The sequence below is a fragment of the Chiroxiphia lanceolata genome, chromosome 15, assembly GCF_009829145.1.
Source record: "Chiroxiphia lanceolata isolate bChiLan1 chromosome 15, bChiLan1.pri, whole genome shotgun sequence".
NCBI lineage: Eukaryota > Metazoa > Chordata > Aves > Passeriformes > Pipridae > Chiroxiphia > Chiroxiphia lanceolata.
The window spans coordinates 14,761,090-14,778,758 of NC_045651.1; the positions used below are offsets into that span (position 1 = coordinate 14,761,090).

The 17,669-nt window shown below is 42.7% G+C and overlaps 1 protein-coding gene across 1 annotated transcript in view; it reads left to right on the forward strand.

Annotated features, from left to right (window-relative positions):
- ADAMTS2 (ADAM metallopeptidase with thrombospondin type 1 motif 2) overlaps positions 1-17,424 on the forward strand; it is a 170,540-nt gene extending 153,116 nt beyond the window's left edge. Inside the window, exons 13-22 of the mRNA XM_032703046.1 lie at positions 2,198-2,331; positions 3,131-3,254; positions 3,873-3,953; positions 5,421-5,584; positions 6,760-6,919; positions 7,567-7,699; positions 9,920-10,127; positions 10,464-10,593; positions 11,640-11,729; positions 16,035-17,424. Coding sequence (XP_032558937.1) covers positions 2,198-2,331; positions 3,131-3,254; positions 3,873-3,953; positions 5,421-5,584; positions 6,760-6,919; positions 7,567-7,699; positions 9,920-10,127; positions 10,464-10,593; positions 11,640-11,729; positions 16,035-16,498 — 1,688 coding nt within the window. The 3' untranslated portion in view covers positions 16,499-17,424. The remainder of the gene's footprint in view (positions 1-2,197; positions 2,332-3,130; positions 3,255-3,872; positions 3,954-5,420; positions 5,585-6,759; positions 6,920-7,566; positions 7,700-9,919; positions 10,128-10,463; positions 10,594-11,639; positions 11,730-16,034) is intronic.
- The last annotated feature ends 245 nt before the right edge of the window (positions 17,425-17,669 follow it).

Sequence of the window (17,669 nt, forward strand, 5' to 3'; positions counted from 1 at the left end):
AGGGTGAGGGGATGAATGCTGTGGCCTGCAGGACCTTTGCTTCTGCTTTAGGCTTTGGAGCAGTCTGCTGCAAAGACCACTGAAGCTAATCAGATTTTTTTTTCTATTAGATTCAATGGCTTCTGGGGCAGAAATCAGCTCATTGATGTCTGAGCACTGATCCCTGGGCACCGCTGGTTTCCCATATATCTGTGGTATGACTGCAGACACCTTGAGAGTTCCATTTACCTGTGCAGGGATATTAAAGGGAACAGCTTTTGTGTGAAAGCAAGGCCAGAGGGTGACTTACGCTTGAACTCCAATCTATTTAAAACTCCCTTTTGTAAAGATAAGGCATATCAGTGACATACTTTGTGCAGTCGTGGCTCAGAAGTGACATAAATCCATAGATTTCACACACAGCTCAGCTGGACGTGTCTGGCACATTGTGTATGGGACAGGAACAGAGAGGAGCACCTCATGCTGCGGGCAGAGAAAAGCTGAGCTGGGATGCACCCCAGTGTGTGCTTGGGCATCCCAATGCCCTGTTGTGCCATGGCCTGTCTCCTGCTCCAAGCCCTCTGAGCACCCCATCTCCTGGCCCCTGCTGTGCTCACAGACCCCTGTGTCGTGCATCTGCCAGGGCAGCAGAGTGTGACATTGGCTATTAGCTCCCAACCTCAATTAAATGAGAAGGAAGCTCATGGGGAGCAGGGAATGGACAGGCACACATCACATCCGTGCTCCTGCACCTCTACTATGCCCAACACCAGTGAATAGGAAGAAAACAATTCTTTGCAATTAACAGGGTCCAATTTAACAGCACTTGCACATTTATTGTTCCCATGGAGCAGTGGGAACAGAACCATCTCTAAAATAGAGCCCTTGTACAGAGCTGTTGGCACCCAGTCAGACCTGCTGACATTTTCACTGAATCGCGTGCAGTGAATGCGTGGTATGTATGGGGTGGGGGTGGGAACATACCCAGGGGGGTGGTGTGAACACATCTATGTCTTGTGCATAATTTAATATTTCTAATATATGCAAATACATTAGGTCTGCCATCATTATGATCTTAATAGTCGCCCATTAAGGATTTGCACAAAAAACATAAAGTACCTGTTTCAATAGACTAGACCCTACACTCTTAGCGTGACATCTCTGCATTATTTGGGAGCAGTAACAAAGGTCTCTGATGTACCAATACCCAGTGGCCTTGGGGACATCAACAGCAATAACAAGGACTTTATAAAAAGAGGGCAGAGGCCATGGAACTGTATGGGGGAAGAACGCAAAGGGCTTGTGAAGATTTATATCAATTGAACTGCCATAATGGAAGGGTCATTATTGTTTTAAATGGTGGGAAAAATGTCCCAACTTTTAATCATGTTAAAATAGCAGAATCTCAATTTGTTTCATCTAACAGAAAGCCCATCTGCTCTTCAGTGCCAAAGAAAGCATAGAATCCTATTATTGGGCTGGGGACAGCAAGAGAAATGGATAAAATGAAATACACTAGTGGAATAAAACTTTATTTAGCCACTGACTAGCCATTTTCAGCTTTGTTTTTTGTTCTCAGCTCTTTGGAACAGATTAGAGAAAATACCACTTGTCTGGCTGTTTGTGCATGTGTTAGCAGTAAAAAAATTGGTTTTTTTCTGATTCTTTTTGACATCTCATCTTGTTTAATGATTTAAATTATCATAAATACAAGTACAACCATGAGGAAAAATTAACTTCATGACTAGAAGGAAATGCTATGGCCCAGCTGTCTCTGAAGAAATTTTGGATGCCAGGTTCACTCAGTGTCAAACAGCTGCTTTTGATGGCAAAGTTGCTTTGGCTTTTTTTTCAGATTTAAGTGCAGTACAGGAGAAACTTGCATCTCTCACAGGTATTTGTGCAGCAGACTGAGGAATCCTCGGCCAGGTTGGATCATCTTTGAAGGATTAAACAGATCCCCCCATCGAAGTCAATAACCTGTTGTTTTTAAGTCTGTCTCCTAATGGTAACACACAGGTGCTTTAGGATTCAGCAGTTTCCAAATGATCACAGAGCCTTTGAAAGGGGATAAGCATCAATGATTTCTGGGGTACCACACTGCGTGTGCAAGGAGGAAGAGAGAGCCAACACTACTGAAAGTGCTGTTCACAATGTCAGCTATTAAACTGTGGCAGATGAACACTCACAACTTGGGTCATTTTATTTTTTTTTTCAGCTAAGGAGAGGTGCCACCTGTATTGTGAATCAAAGGAGACAGGGGATGTGGTGTATATGAAAAGGATGGTACACGATGGGACCCGCTGCTCCTACAAGGATGCTTACAGCATCTGTGTGAGGGGAGACTGCTTGGTGAGTGTTTGAGGGCTCCTTTCAGAACTCAGTATTGTGACAACAATTAAAATGTACCTTGAGTGCTTCTCTCCAAGAATGGCTAAGTATAATAACGCTTCAGGCAATAAGGAGATTTCATTAGGATTATTGTCACAATATTATGTGTGATATTCACAGTTGCCATGCCTGTGACTCAGTTCCAAAAGCACCTACCTACACAAGTAATATTTCACGCAGCATTTTGAGATGAACTATTACAATTAGCTTTCAAGGGAAGCTTTTCCTGCTGAGGTTTAGTGGGGGTGGAATGTACAACGAAATAGGAACATGCAGCAGCTTTCAAGGAAAGTGGTGTTAGGATGTGGCTGATGTGCATTCTCCCTGTATTTGATCATGCTATTTTTAAAAAATCAATGACAGTTCCTCTAAGTCAGGATCTGCTGCAGGTCATCTTTCAATGGAATTAGAGCCTCTGACTATCAAAGCACTGGGGGAGGTTCTTATCCTCGTATAGATGCATTGATCCTCCTGGAATTTAAGCAGCTGCCTGACGATAAGCTGAGGCTTAAGAGCTTTTCCTCAACTGTTCCTTCAGTAAGAGGACCACTGTGAAGCATAATATGTAAATATAATCACCTAATTGACAGCTTTTATAGGAACTGGAAATATTAAAATCTGGTTAGGTGTTGATCTTGCAGGAAAATACTACCAGGTGTACTGCTTTACTGCTGCAGAAGTCTGGGGTTTGATATATGAAGTGAAGGCTCATTTGAAGAGTGGATAAATAAGAATGACTCTTTCTCTCTTTTGTGCACAGAAAGTTGGGTGTGACAGGGTCATAGGTTCCACGAAGCAGGAAGATAAGTGTGGTGTTTGTGGAGGAGATAATACCCACTGCAAAGTGGTGAAAAGAACATTTTCAAGAGTACCAAAGAAACAAGGTCAGTGCATTCAGCGTGGTTTGTCCTGGGGAATTCAGGGTATTTTTGCTTGATCTCTTCTGTCTCATGGAAAGTACCAGGAAAATTACAAACTGTTTGCAGTACCATTAATTCCAATAAACAATATGTGTCCAGATGTGTCTAGAATTTGAAAATAAGGCTTCTGTCCAGTGATCAGTTAAAGCTGTGGGAGCCTGTGCGTGCCCAGAGGAGGGCTTCCCTGCTCCTTGTTGGGGAGCTGTGGACTTTCTTGTGCTGCTGATGTCACTCACCTGCTCTGTCCAAGTCACTGGAGTGCTGCAATAATATGTCATCATCACTCACTATCAGGCAGCAGATTGCCTGGTATCTGGGGGTGCATAAGGCACTCAAAGCCCATCTTAGTCTGAAGCAAAGTCTGTTGATGACATTTAAAGGCATCTTTCTTCTGCCCCAAAGCCCTTTGTCCCTGTTATGTTCCACCACCTGGCACGGAAATAGGGATGGGAATGATGCTGGATTAGCTTGTAGTAATACACCCTGCTTTCAGAAAATAAGATTTATTTAAAAACCTAAGACAGACCCTTCCTGTTTGTGGCATACTAACCCATTACTATATTTTCAAATACTGCAATATAGGACACATTAAGATGTTTGAAATTCCTGCTGGTGCAAGACATTTACTTATACAGGAAACAGATGCCACCACTCATAATCTTGGTAAGTAACAAGTAGGAAAATTTTCAGTCAGAATAATTTTTTCTACTGTTTATTTTTGTCTTTGGAGCCTGACAATGTGTCTATGCATTTGTTTACCCATTATCCTCCCACACCAGGTACCTTCTTTAAGTATGTTAAATTAGGAAACTTGTTTGGCAACTTGATTTCCCTGTGCTGTACTCCCTGGTGTCCCAGATCTCTGTGTTGGGATGTGCATGTGTGAAAGCTGCTAGAAGAGGCATTAAATTATTTCATGGGTTGCAATGCATCATCCTATGGGAGTTGGAGCTAGATGATCTTTAAGGTCCCTTTCCAACCAAACCATTCTGTGATTCCATGGTCTTTGTGTGCATCTTTCACAATGTGCTACCCATCTTCAGTCTTTCCCAGCTATATCCAAATCCATCCCAGATTCTGTCCCATTGCTAACAGTATTGACATGAGGTTGCCAAATCAATGCTGCAGTTTAGGAGGTAATTGAAATCTGCTCCTCCCCTGCCCTGTAATCAATGGGAAGCAGTGTCTAGTAGGCTGCCACTAATTGGAAGTAGATTCACAGCGAATGGTCTGCTAATTGTATCGTGAGTCATCCCAGCTTCTCACCAGTGAATGCTTCCCTTGCTGCAAGTTCAGACAAAGTTCTGTCGGTGTGGGGTAAGTGCTGTGCAGGGACATGAACAGCTCACTCGCTGCTGAAGTCAGGGCTGAGGGAGCAGGATGCTCAGGTGGCTGCTTGAGAGAAAATGGAGGTAAAATCTAGTGTTAAATAACAAACAGTCCCTGCTTGTGCTAACGAGAAGGGCAAATTTTCCATCTCAGCTGAAAATCTGTCCTAATGCAAAGGTGGCTGAAGTCTGTCCAGGTGAAGGATGGAGCATTGATGGATCTGGAGCAGAGGAACCAGGCGCTGTGTGCAGTGGTAGGCGCCTGCAAAGCAGCAGGAGCTTAACAGGGCTGTGTCTGTGTCAGGACTGGATCTGAGCAGGAGAATTAATACTGTTTCTAAGTGTCTCTCTCTTGCTGTGGGGACCTGCTGGGGGTTAGCCCAGTAGCCTTTCTCTGATGGAGCAGTAACAGCCCCCTGAGCTGCCTTACGACATATGAAAGAGCTGAATAGCCCTGGGACCCCCACGAGCTCTCAAATTGGCTCGGATTTGGCCAGTGGATTTAGAAGTTGTTAGCTGGGAGAAGGCAGCTGGACCCCCGTGGTGCAGCCGCGCTGGCCTCATTTCTCTGGCAAGGCAGACAATGAAAAAGGGGGGAAAAAAGGACTATTGATGTTTCTGGAGCTGAGCAGAAAAGCATTGGCAGTTCAATGAGACACCTGAAAAAGTCGTTCCAAACCTGTGAGAGAACAGAGGAGAATTCAGACTGGCCTTTTCTGCTTCTTCCACTGGGACAGGAGCAGAACAAAACCGGAGATGAGAAGCAAACCTCTCTTATTCACTTCTCTTGTGTTGTTCCTAGCTATTAAAAACCGTGAGACGGGGAAATTCATTCTTAGTGAAGACAACTATGTGCCAGACTCCAAAGTATTTATTGACATGGGTGTGGAGTGGGAATATCGGAATGACGATGACAGAGAAACAGTGCAGACCATGGGACCGCTGCGTAATGGGATAGTTATTCTGGTAAGTCAAACGAAAACCATCTCCCACAGAACACAGTGTCAGGGTTACAGAGCCATAATGGGCTATCATATAATTTAGATTCCTCTTGTGAGTTACACGAAGACATCTGCTTCAGTTATAAGACAGTAGAAGATGTATTTTAATTCCTTTCTCCTAATTCATTGCTCTGCGCAAGAGTTGTTATAACTCAGCCTTAAGCATTGAGCAACGAGCTCTCCTGATTATTTCCTGCAGACAGCCTAGCAATCAGCCACTGTGGAGAGACTCTGAAGCTTATTTATCACATCTGACATTAGAGCATAAGTTAAAAAAGGTCAAAGTGGTTCATGTCAGCTTGATCTAATAGCTCCTTCTCCCATCCATGTTCTGGAAATGTATCCTGCAAAGGCAGATGCAGGAGTCTTGTGCTTCCAGGCTCCCTTTGTCAGGGCACAGCCAGTTCCTCAGTTCCCAAAACCACCCAACTATACTCTTTTTTCATTGCAAACCAGCAAATGATAGACTTAAAGGAGTAGGGATAAGTTGGTCCAGAATACCTCTGAAAACAGCTGTAATGTGTTGATCTATACCAGCTGAACTCCAGAGGAGGAATAAATATTATGTTTCCAAAGGACCGATATTTTTCACTTTATCCTCATTGTGTTCTGTTTTCTTGCATTTGTCTTAGTGCAGTGTGATAACAAAAACTCTTTCTAAATAGTTTATATTTCTGTCAAGATTAAATAACAGGCTTTGCAGAACTCCCAGGGTTATCATAAGAATATTTGTGTTTTATCAGAAATATAACCAGTTTTCTTTGCTGCTTTCGGTTATCTCTGCAGTTGAATTTGCTTTGTCTTTTAGTGGAACTATCCATTATCATTTTAGCACAAAATTCTCTTCCTTTGTGATGGGATATGGAAAAAATTTAGTATCGTGAAGCCAGTCCAATGCTGGCAAGAAAAATAAGTCTAAATCAACAACAGTCTTTCTTAATATGCAGTTTAGAAACTCTGTGTCATAAGGATATACTATTTCATCAGGGAAAAAAATCTGTTGAGTGCAGCTAAAAGGTTTAAATCCCTCTGGGATGTTTTTATATTTGAGTCATGATGGTCCCTATTCTGTGTCATCTCACAGAGCTTCTGGTATCAGTTTTTCGTATCTTTTTTCCTTACCTCTGGTTTGCTTACTAGGTGATTCCTCACGGTGGTGCTAAGATATCTCTGACTTACAAGTACATGATCCATGAAGATTCCTTGAATGTAGATAACAATAATGTTTTGGAAGAGGACTCAGTGTCATATGAATGGGCTTTGAAGAAATGGTCCCAGTGTTCAAAACCTTGTGGAGGAGGTAAAAACAAAACCCCAGACCATTTAAAATTGATTCATTGCCACAAGACCCTGGGGAGACCAGGAGTGTAGGAGAGGTTTTATTTAAGTTACATAATAGATATATAAACAGCAAATGGAGTTAAAATCTGACTTAAATGGTTTGGGGGCAGTTCTGGACTGGCTCATGTCTGATTTATGCTTATGAAACTGAAAAATTGGACAAATGTCCAATATTTGGATGAGAATCTCCGAGCTGTGAAGGTGACAAACCTCAAGATGCCATGGGGCAGCCCTTTGTAAATGCACATCCTGTGGTGAGGACCTTGCAAGGTCAGACTCCTGCTTTTGGGGCCAGATGCGAACCCCGATGCTGTTCCCCAGGTCAGGCTGCAGCGCTGGACTGTGGCTGGGCAGATGTGCAGAATGTTTTTGAAATGTTAAATCCTGTTGTTCTTCTCATTAAAGCCTGTGGTAAAAAATAAAGGGGGTGAGCAATTCTGGGTGTTCAATTCGCATGAATACGTGTTAATTTGGTGCGGTTTAGAGTTCCTTTGGTAGCGCGGAGCTCCTACCGCGACCTTTGACGGCGTGCGTGCAGTTTGTTTGAAACGTGAGTCCTCTGTGAGATTTACCAGTACTGAGAATAAGAGGAGTGTCTTTCTCCAGGCTACCAGTTCACCAAGTACGGCTGCCGGAGGAAGACGGACCACAAGATGGTCCATCGGAGTTTCTGCGAGGTGATCCAAAAGCCCAAGCCCATCCGCAGGGTGTGCAACCTCCAGGAGTGCTCCCAGCCCATGTAAGCATCCCTGCCCACAGCACAGCTCCCCGGGGAGGGCAGGAGGCATCACACCCACCCAGCACTTGTGTATTCAGCTCGTAGAAATACTGTTTCTGGGACTGCTGGGTCCTATTACTTATGACATCAGTTGGATTAGAAAAGAAGTGCTGCCTTGGTCCAGACGTTTGTGTTCAGGCCATCTTGAGGTAGCACAAAACAGACACAAATTCAGCTGATTTTACACACTGTGAATTAACTGTGTCAGAAGAAATGTACAGAGTGCTACCTAGGGAAACCAATGTCATCCAGACTCTGAAATCCAAATCTTCCTGAAGTTCATATTTTTTGACATTTAAATGCATAAAAAATATTTGACCTGTCAAATTTCTCTGGCTACCCTCATACAGCATGATATGCCTGTTATTACCTTCATCTTCGCTCTACATAGTCAAGTGTTATAAATATTTTAATGGACATTTTACAGGTGATTTTTTTGACTGGCAGCAGGTCAGTCCTGTCACATGTAGGACTCATATACTCCTTGTGCTGCTACTGCAACAAGAAAGGAGTATGTTGATCCCAGCTTTTATCTCTGGGGACCAACTATAGATTCCAGGAATCACAGCAAATAAATAGAACATACCACACAATATTTCCTAACTTCCTTTCAAAAAAAATATTTGAAAGAGAAAAGGCAAGAAACTGTGCCCCATAAACTCAGCATGGTCAGGGTTTAACATTTATTTACTGGAAAACTGAAGTAATGATCTAACTCTATCTCAGGCTCTCTGGAAAGGACTGTATTCTCCTTTCAGCTGCAAATATAATTGGACTTTGGTACCACAAAGACTCAATAGGATCCTAAATTGTACTTGGATCCCTGAAGTTTCAGTCACCTCTGTTTCCATAGAAAGTCATCGGAGCATTTTGCTCTTGTACATAGAAGAGGCAATTATTTAAGGGGTTTTATGAAGCTCTGTGACACCCACTACACTAATATGCTGCTTCTTCACCACTGGGAAAAACTCATCTTTGTATCAGAAGTCACCTCAGGATTCATGGCTTTGTGCTCCACAGCACTCACTTTTCCCCACAGCTGGGTAATTTCCGTAGGTTACAAAGAGAAAGTTGGGTGAAATAGTTACTTTTTGTTTAATTGCAGCCTGTAGTGCAGTGCCTCGTCCCCATGCTATTTCCTGACTATTTCTAAACCCAGGATTTTATGAGTACTGTAGGACAATTCCTTCAAACTCAGGGTATTTCATCAGACTGTGTATGTTTTTTGTTTAAGTTTATCCCATGAATACTGTTTACACGGAACAACATTTCCATCTGGCAGATCTCTGCACTCTGTAAATATTTATAGACTGCTGTATACCTTCTTAATTATAACCAAGCTTTCAGCACTCTATGTAAATGTCCTCTAGTCCTGTCTGTCCCTGTTGCTCTTCTCGAAGTTCCCTACAATTTGTAGCTGTAATTCATGAGCTGGTTTGGGTGATCAGCAATGTTTTGAAGTACACCACATTACAAACCATAGGTTTCATTTTTCAGTGGCCAAATTGATTTGCACATTATGAACTCGGACACTATGGTTTTCGGTGGAGTGTTGCCTTCCCCAAAACCAAACATTTATGATGCTGAAGACCCCGATTTGCCCAAGCTCAGCACACATAGCACTGGGTAGTAGCTGAGTTTGACAGCTGATGGTGCCTAACACGACCAAGGGTGTGATTCATGGAGTGCCCAGATATGGGCCAGGCTGGAACTGCATTTCTAGTCCAGATGTTTTGGCTTCACTCCTATAGGAACCAGCTGTGGGGGTGGCTGGTGAATGCTACATTATGAGACAAGGCACATCTCATGCACCAAGACCTGGGAAGCTCAGCAGCACCCTTGGGTGGCTGCTTTTGACACAAAAGCTACCATATTTTTATGTGCAGTCTTGTAAAAGCCAGCTTAAGTCAAAGCAAATGTGGCAAAGTAAGAATAACGCTCACCTCAGAAGTAATGGGAACAATTAATATTAACGATCTGGGTCATCTTACTGATATTTCAGGTGCATGTTCAAATAACCTTCACCATAACTGCTTATGGTTTTTCACGTCTTCTTTTTCTGTATCAGAACTAGTGTTAACATCGTGTTGAACCTGTGTTACGGAGTTAGAGATCGACAGTCTGAGCTCACTTAATTTAGGAGGGAATTTTACTCACCTTCCTCTCTTTTCACCAACCCAGATGGGTTACAGGAGAATGGGAGCCTTGCAGCAAAACTTGTGGGAAAACAGGGTATCAGGTGCGATCTGTTCGATGCATCCAGCCCCTCCACGACAACACCAACCGGTCTGTTCACACCAAGTACTGCAACAACGACCGCCCCGAGGGCAGGAGGCCCTGCAACCGGGAGCTGTGCCCAGCACAGTGGAGAATAGGACCCTGGTCACAGGTCAGTCTCTGCCTGGAGGTCTCAAGCAACTAATTTCTGACAAGCAATGTCATCCCTGGCGCTGTGAATGGATGCCTCTGTGAATAGATGCCTCACGTTTACAGTTGTTTGCTTATTGCTCAGACCATTCTTGAAGTGTTTCACAGTCACTGGTGTACCACAAAAAGCAGTGAGTGGTTCTGCCTCTTGCTTGGTTACCGTGGGTACCGCAGTGGTTCAAATAACGCACCCTGTCAGCTCAGACCAAGGGCAGTAGTTTAAAATTCAGAAGCTAATTTCTAATCCGTTGTTTCCAAAGGAGTGGAACTGGGGTCTAACTGCTGCATGTCCTTCCAGTGCTCCGTCAGCTGTGGCAATGGCACACAGGATCGGCCGGTGCTGTGCCGGACCAGGGACAATGCTATCGGCCTGTGCAAGGAGAATAAACCAGAGAACGTAAGGATTTGCAGACTACCTCCGTGCCCAAGTAAGTGCTTGTCTTCTATACTGTATGGTACTTGTTGAGAAAGCATTAATTTATTTATTTGCAACGCCTTCATTGAATTTATGCTGGTGTGCTACGTCTGCCTGGGGTGGCAGTTCTCCATAATCCCTGTTTTGAGCAGATTTTCCAAATTTAGAGCTGTTCTGTGGCCAATGGGCTTCTCGGGCCTGTGGTCAATCTCTTCTCCTGCTGGGGAGCAGCACCTGCTCCAGAACAGCATGAGAGTCTAGGGCAGACCCCGGTACAGTGGGGATGGTTGGATCTGCCACCAGCCAACAGCTGCCCTGGGTGAGGAGCACTACCCAAGAACAGCCTTGCACCCCTGAGACCTGCAGGGCTTGGCAGGAGGCTGCTGGGCTGTGGCTAAGCAAGGGCATCATGTACAAAGATGCCTCTTTGCTTTCCTCATCTCCATCGACAGTTCCGGGCTTCTTTTCCATTCTGTCAGACACAAGTCATCTGCAGGGGTTATCTAATTCAGTTTTTTAAATCTATAATTAATTGTTTTCCTTTTTAATCCAGGACAATAAGGCTTTTATCCTTGTTAGCTTTTCAGCTGTTAGCAAATGATGCCTGCGAGATCATTTTACATATTCCTATTATTAAGTAATTCATATTTTTCTTTTATTCCTGATGTATCGCTCAGGGTAGCTTTTGATTCCTAATTAATTAGAAGCAAGCTGTCAATTATGGTCTCCAACATGACAATTTTAACAAGGCAGTATAACTAAACCAGACTGCATGTCTCTGAGGACATTTGTAGCACTGCCCTGAGAAGTGCTGCTGGAGAACTGGCCTTCGGGCTGTCTTTGGTGTTGGCTGTCAAGTGCTGGGCACGAGCTGTAGCAACTTCCCCAAACAGCACCCTTTGCCCAAAACTACACAGCCTGGTCATAATCCTTCCCTGGGCTCCTTCACCACTGGAGCCCACTCACTCTCTCAGCTGACATCCCCTTCTGACAGGGCAACTATTTAATGCTGTCTAACATATGTTGTGTTACGTCTTTTTTTTTTCCCCTCTATTCAAGGAAACGTTTCTGATCCTTCAAAGAAAACCTACATGATACAATGGCTGTCAAGACCTGATCCAGACTACCCCATCCAGAAAATATCTTCAAGTAAAAGACCCATTTATAACTCTGCCTTTGCCCTTAAATGCATGCCACATCGAGTGTGGACTTTGCCTTTTGCTCTCTTCTTCTCTCTATGCGGAAAGTTCCCTTGACTTTGCCAAGTTTAAATCTTGGGCTGAATCTGTTTTTTCACACCAGGCACTCGGTGCTCGGTGTCTTTCTTCTCTGGAGCTTGCGTAGCACTGGTGGTGGAGGTCTTGAAGTGTTGGATGTGTGAAGTTGGATCTCCACAGTATGTTGCAGTCCTCTGAAAGGGAGCTGGGATCGGTTTGCTTGTTGCTTGGTGATGGTGAAAAAAGGCTCTTACTGGTTCCTGATGTTCAGTTTGATAGCAAAACTGAGAACTTATTGTGAATGTGATCACATCACAATAATGACACCTTGTAGTGCTAAAGTTCTCCTTTATCTAAAAACCCGAAATCTCCTAACTCTCTGGTTTCAGTTCGCTGACAGGGTCGTCTGATGAGTGGAAGAATTTTTTCATTCCATTTTCCTTTGCGGGGCTGTTGCTTTCCTCACCCTTGCTGCTCACTTTTTATTCCTGACCCTCACATTTACGTTTGTGACCCGTGGAGGGCTCACTGGGAAGCAGAAGCCGAGTTTCTGTCGGTACTTCCCGTGCTGCTACGCCGCCGCCGCCGGCTCTCGCCAAACTCCCGGTGGCGGTTTGGTGTGTTTCTCCTTGAGAAAAGCTGCGTTCATTTTATCCCTGTCGCACAATTTTTGCCAGTTTTGCGTACTTTTCACTTTAGAAACAAACCCTAAGCAGAACAGGCGTGGTCCATGTTGAAGGTTGCGTGGTGGTGTTTTTCTCAGCGTGGCGGAGGCAATATGATGTTTTCATGACTACGATGTCTCCAGCTGCTCAGCACGGAGCTGTTTATACTCATTACATCTTTGGTCTTTTTTCACCATGTGCATGTCTGATTTGACTGGTATGGTTGTGTGTGTGTGTGTGTGTGTATGTGTGTGTGTGCTCTTAGATGTGTCAACTGGCAAACATAACAGTGTGAACTACTACAGAATTACCTCAATTTTTATTGCTTTTTTTTTGCTTAGAAGAAGAATTTTAGAAAAATGCCTTAATGTTGAAATGTAAATGGCATTAATTTACCAGATCCAGCTTTAAATATAAACAGTACACTGGTACCTTGAGTTAATCTTCACATGGAGTGTTTTTACTTGAACGATAACTATTGGAAGGCAGTAAATTTAATTGGAGGTTAATTTGCACAGTGCATATCCATATCTTCATCAAGACAGGATTGTGGCCTGACTTACTGAAATTTAACTGGCATTCGTGCTTCACCTTCCGTGTTTGTGTTGAAGATTTGGAATTCACAAGTCATAAACCTATTTGTGACAGTCAGTACCAATAGTAGAAATGTATCAACTGTAAAACTGCAGTCTTGGAGCAAATTACTACCTTATTGCTTTGATCATATTTTTTGGAAAAGTGGCATTTTTGAATCTTTGGGTCGTCAACAGTGTAGCACTTCAAACTTGTCATTATCATGTGATCACATATTTAAATTTTGCTGTTAATATGATAATTTCCTGAAACATGTTAACAATTTACATGACAAAGTGAAAAAGCAAAGACACGTATCTGGCACTGAATACTGTTATGTAAAATAATTGGTGTTTAACTGTATAAATATATTCATGACTGTTACCTTTAAATAGACAATGTTTAGTGATGTTTCAAGAGATGGGTGGCTATAGAGAATGGTGCAATAAGGTATCTGGGCATTGTGCACTATGTCTATATGCACTTTGGTTTATCAGGGATATTTTATTAGTGTTTTGTATGTATTTAACATAATATTAAAGATGTGCCAATTCAGTTTGCTTTTCAATATTTTTTTATGAGACTAATGTGTACCAAAGTGACTGTGAAACTGATTTATTTTTTTCTTACTGATGTTTTGAATATATACTTCCAGTCTGTCATGCATACTGCAAGTAAAAATAAATAAAAGTTCAGCAAATCTGGATATTTTGCTTTGGATAGAGGATCAAAATTTCATTCTGACATTCGGAAGTTACAGAGTTTATTTATATAACTTATCAGATGTCCCTAAACTTATTACATAATGCAGGTTTATTTCTGTGTACTTTTAAGCTTGACATTGCATATTTTTAATAGGAAAAAAAGGCATTTTTCTAAAGGTGCTTTCAGTGATCCTTACAAAGCCAAGAACAGCCCTGCCATGTTGAAATCACGTTTAAATGTCATATCTGTTGGCTTTCATTCTGCAAGCCACGTGGAGGAACATGCATAAGAGTCATGCAACACAAGGCAAAATGTTCAAAGGGGACTCTTATGGGGTATGTAAAAACATATATAAAGCTGTATAGGCACATGCAGGCCTTTGTATGGAGCTGTGCACGCTGGTAATAACACTTCCAGCTCTTACAGGCTGGTCTGAAAATTTCTCCAAAACCAAAGTACTATTCTTAGGTTCTTAAGGAAGGAGTCATTCCATATTTCCAGCACCATTTCAGTTTAGCATTTGAAAAATACGAAAATGAACTGGTGCACTTGAAAGTAGGAACCAGAATTTTGCTTTTCTGCAGCAAATGCAACAATCAGTGTATAGATACAATGTAAGGGAGGTGTTTTCATTTTCCTCAGCCAGCACCAGCTTTTTAAAGCAGCAGCACCAGTTATTAGTTTATTTTAGACTGATATGTTTGCCAATTAAACACCCACAATGCCCTGTTTTGTTAACTGAGGATGAGTGAAGAGGCAGCACCTACGCTTTCTGAGTTCCCTTGGTATCTGAATCTGCTCTGATTCTCTCTTTTGCTGTGAGGCTGCTGACACAAGTCAGTGCTCGTAGCAGGAGGGTGAAATATGAGCTCCAGTAAGAGGCTGACTCTGTCTGCCATCGGGTGCACTCTAAATAAAGGCGAGTAATTTGAGTTACTCATCCTTTACTGTAAGAGTAAGTGGAAATGTAGTAAGAGCAGGGAGAGAGACAGAAGTGATTTCATCTGTCTCAGCACTCTGGTCACAGAGAAAATGTTTTGTTATTGATGATGCCAAGTGTTGGTCAGTCTGCCTTTCTCCTCAGCCCTCTCCTCTCCTTTGAGGATTCTCTCATCATGGGCTGCGTGTTGGGATTTTTCCTCCACTGCAGTGTCTGGCTCTGTTACTTCATCCTGGAGGCACGGGAGCTGAGGAGTGTGTATGTAGGACAGAGGACAGGTAGCTTTCTCTCCAAGGAGCCTGCTAACCCCTCACCATCCATCTGCCACCAATTCATATGGTCCTCTACCTCCTCTGAGCAGAAATCACAAGGGCTTGAGTAATCTCTGAGTAGGCTTCTATTTATGTTTCTCAGGCAGTAGCATTGTTTGACCAATTCAACTTTAATGCCTCAGCCTACAATTTGTCACCTGTATTTCAGCAAGATCAGGATTTGCCATAATATCTCTTTTATTGGGCAAATTGTCATAACAGCTATAGGCAGCTTAAAGCTTATTGATTGTCATTATTTCTTTTTTATTACAGTTTTTCTGTCAGTGACACAAAAATTGGGACTTGTTACTTCTGGGTCTCCCAATTATTAATGGACTGGCTCGGCTCCATCGTGCTGGAGTTTGTTGTTCCAAAAATATCAGCTCCCTTCTAGGAGGAGGAGAAAAGCCTCATGATAAATGCCCTGCTTTTCTCTTGAGCAAGGGACATGCTGAGGCAAGGCTGTTGTTTTGAGAGTAGAGGTAGCTGGCAAAAATATCACTCCAATGGGAGGTGGATTAATTCTGATAATAACACGGTACACATCAAAATAAGACTTTCCTGAGACGTTCCAGATAAATACAAGTTACACCTGACTGTAACTGTTAGGATGCAGAAAAACATTAAAAGGAGTGAAGGGGGAAAAAATAGATTTCTTACCCTGATTACTTTCTTGGGTTTTAACAACACAGCACTATCAGTGTGTTTTGAAGTTGCAACCAGGACAGGAAGGCAATTCATTGTGGCTGCACTGTGTTCAGGGTAGCACTTCCAGAATGTGTGGCCAAAAATTTGAGTGTTATGATCTAGAGCTTGGATGGGGTCGGTACAAACAGTTCTGATCAGCTTTTGCAGCCCTGGAAGTGAGCTGAGTTTTAGGTTTAATATTAATCCTGCTTCTGCTTATAGAAGGCTCATTTGCCAGTTTCACATCCCACTTTAAATATCAAACCCTCTGCCCACTGCCAAAGCTTCAGCTGTGTTTCTTTTTCTGATTAATGTGAAGATGCTCTTTATTTATCTGTTCCCTTTTTCTCTTTCAGAAGATCATTGTCAAGGAGACAAGTCAATGTTTTGTCGCATGGAAGTTCTCTCTCGTTACTGCTCCATCCCTGGTTACAATAAGCTGTGTTGCAAGTCCTGTAACATGTACAGCAACATAACAGAGGACGGCAATGTAACCGATGCTAATGTAAATAAGAATAATGTCATTGAGGAGGAGCTCCTGACAACCCTCAGCCCTCCCGCGGGAGTGTCCACCACCCAGTCTGCCACCAGCCCTCCTCAGGTTCCCAAAACACATGCACCCCCTTCCAATGCAACTGAGGAGCACCCAGAAATCAATGCAGTGGATGTTCCCTACAAAGTTGATGGGCTGGATAACGAAGTACCACAGCACAACATCATTACACGGAGGAGGATACCTTATGAAAGGACAAGGAATCAAAGAATTCAGGAGCTGATTGCTGAGAAAATGAAAAAAGAGACTCTTAGGAAAATAAACTAAAATGGAAATATGGCACAAACAACATTTTTCTCTTATAGAGATGTTACAAACATCATAGTATTGCCCGTGTCGTAGAGACTAAAAATGGGGGAAAATCAAAGTGGTGCTATGGCAGAGATGCCAAATTCTCAAGCCTACTATAAATGGAAATGACAGATTGTTTGATAAGTGCTAATCTGAGCAGTTTGATGGCTAGGTTAGGTGTACAGGGTACGGCAGAGTATTAGTGCAATATCCCCACAGTGTTCCACTGAATCCAAACAAACCGTAATACTTAGGCCAGGTTAGCAGGTTTCTTGGTTATGGGCTCTTTTAAGTCTTCTATGCCTGTGTAAAACTGCTTGGGAATAGTAATGGGAGTTACACTTAGTATGGAGGAGAGCAGTCCCAAGCTGTAATAAATCCCTTTAACACTGACAAGCAGGTGGTCAGCAATCCTGTGATGCTTCTGTGCATTGCATAAACCCCAGCACTAACACAGCCCAGTTCAGGAAGGTACCTAAGGATGTGCCAGGCTCAGTTGGATGACTTTGGCAGAGCTGCCTCTGTGGTCACAGCTCAGCATTTGCTCACGTACCTTTCTGAACCGGGTCTGTGTTAGATAATATAGAGAAAATCCTGTAGCCCTATATTTATGTGTAAATTAAAAACCAGCAAACAGTAGTTTACGTACTTCCATAAACAGTTTCAAAGGATTCTCCTAAACTTTTGGATGCACGCAAGACATTTTAGTAGGGTAGATCTGGCCAACTTGGACTGACAACATCCTACTCTTTCTGTTTACAATTATCCATATTTTTGGTAGTCTTTAAATTCCTGTAATGCAACAGCCTCAGTGATCGTTGTTGGTTGGTGCTTTTTTTATTGGTCTGATTTTTTTTCTACCCACATTCTGTTTAACTTAAAGATGACTGGATTCTTGTTGTCTTTTCTTTGGTGCTTTGTTAAGAAAAACATTATTTTTTCCCCCCATAGGCTGAGGTTTTTTTCAAGGAAATAATTTTGTATTATCTTGCTTTCCTTGGGAGAGCTTTATTGGTGCAGAAGTGAACAACTGTTTGCTGTGCCCTTACACAAACACACACACGTGTATTCACAGCACCAGGTCTGCTAGAAACTTTAAGATGTATAACCTGACAACCCTTTGAGTACTTCCTTTCCCCTCAGGGTC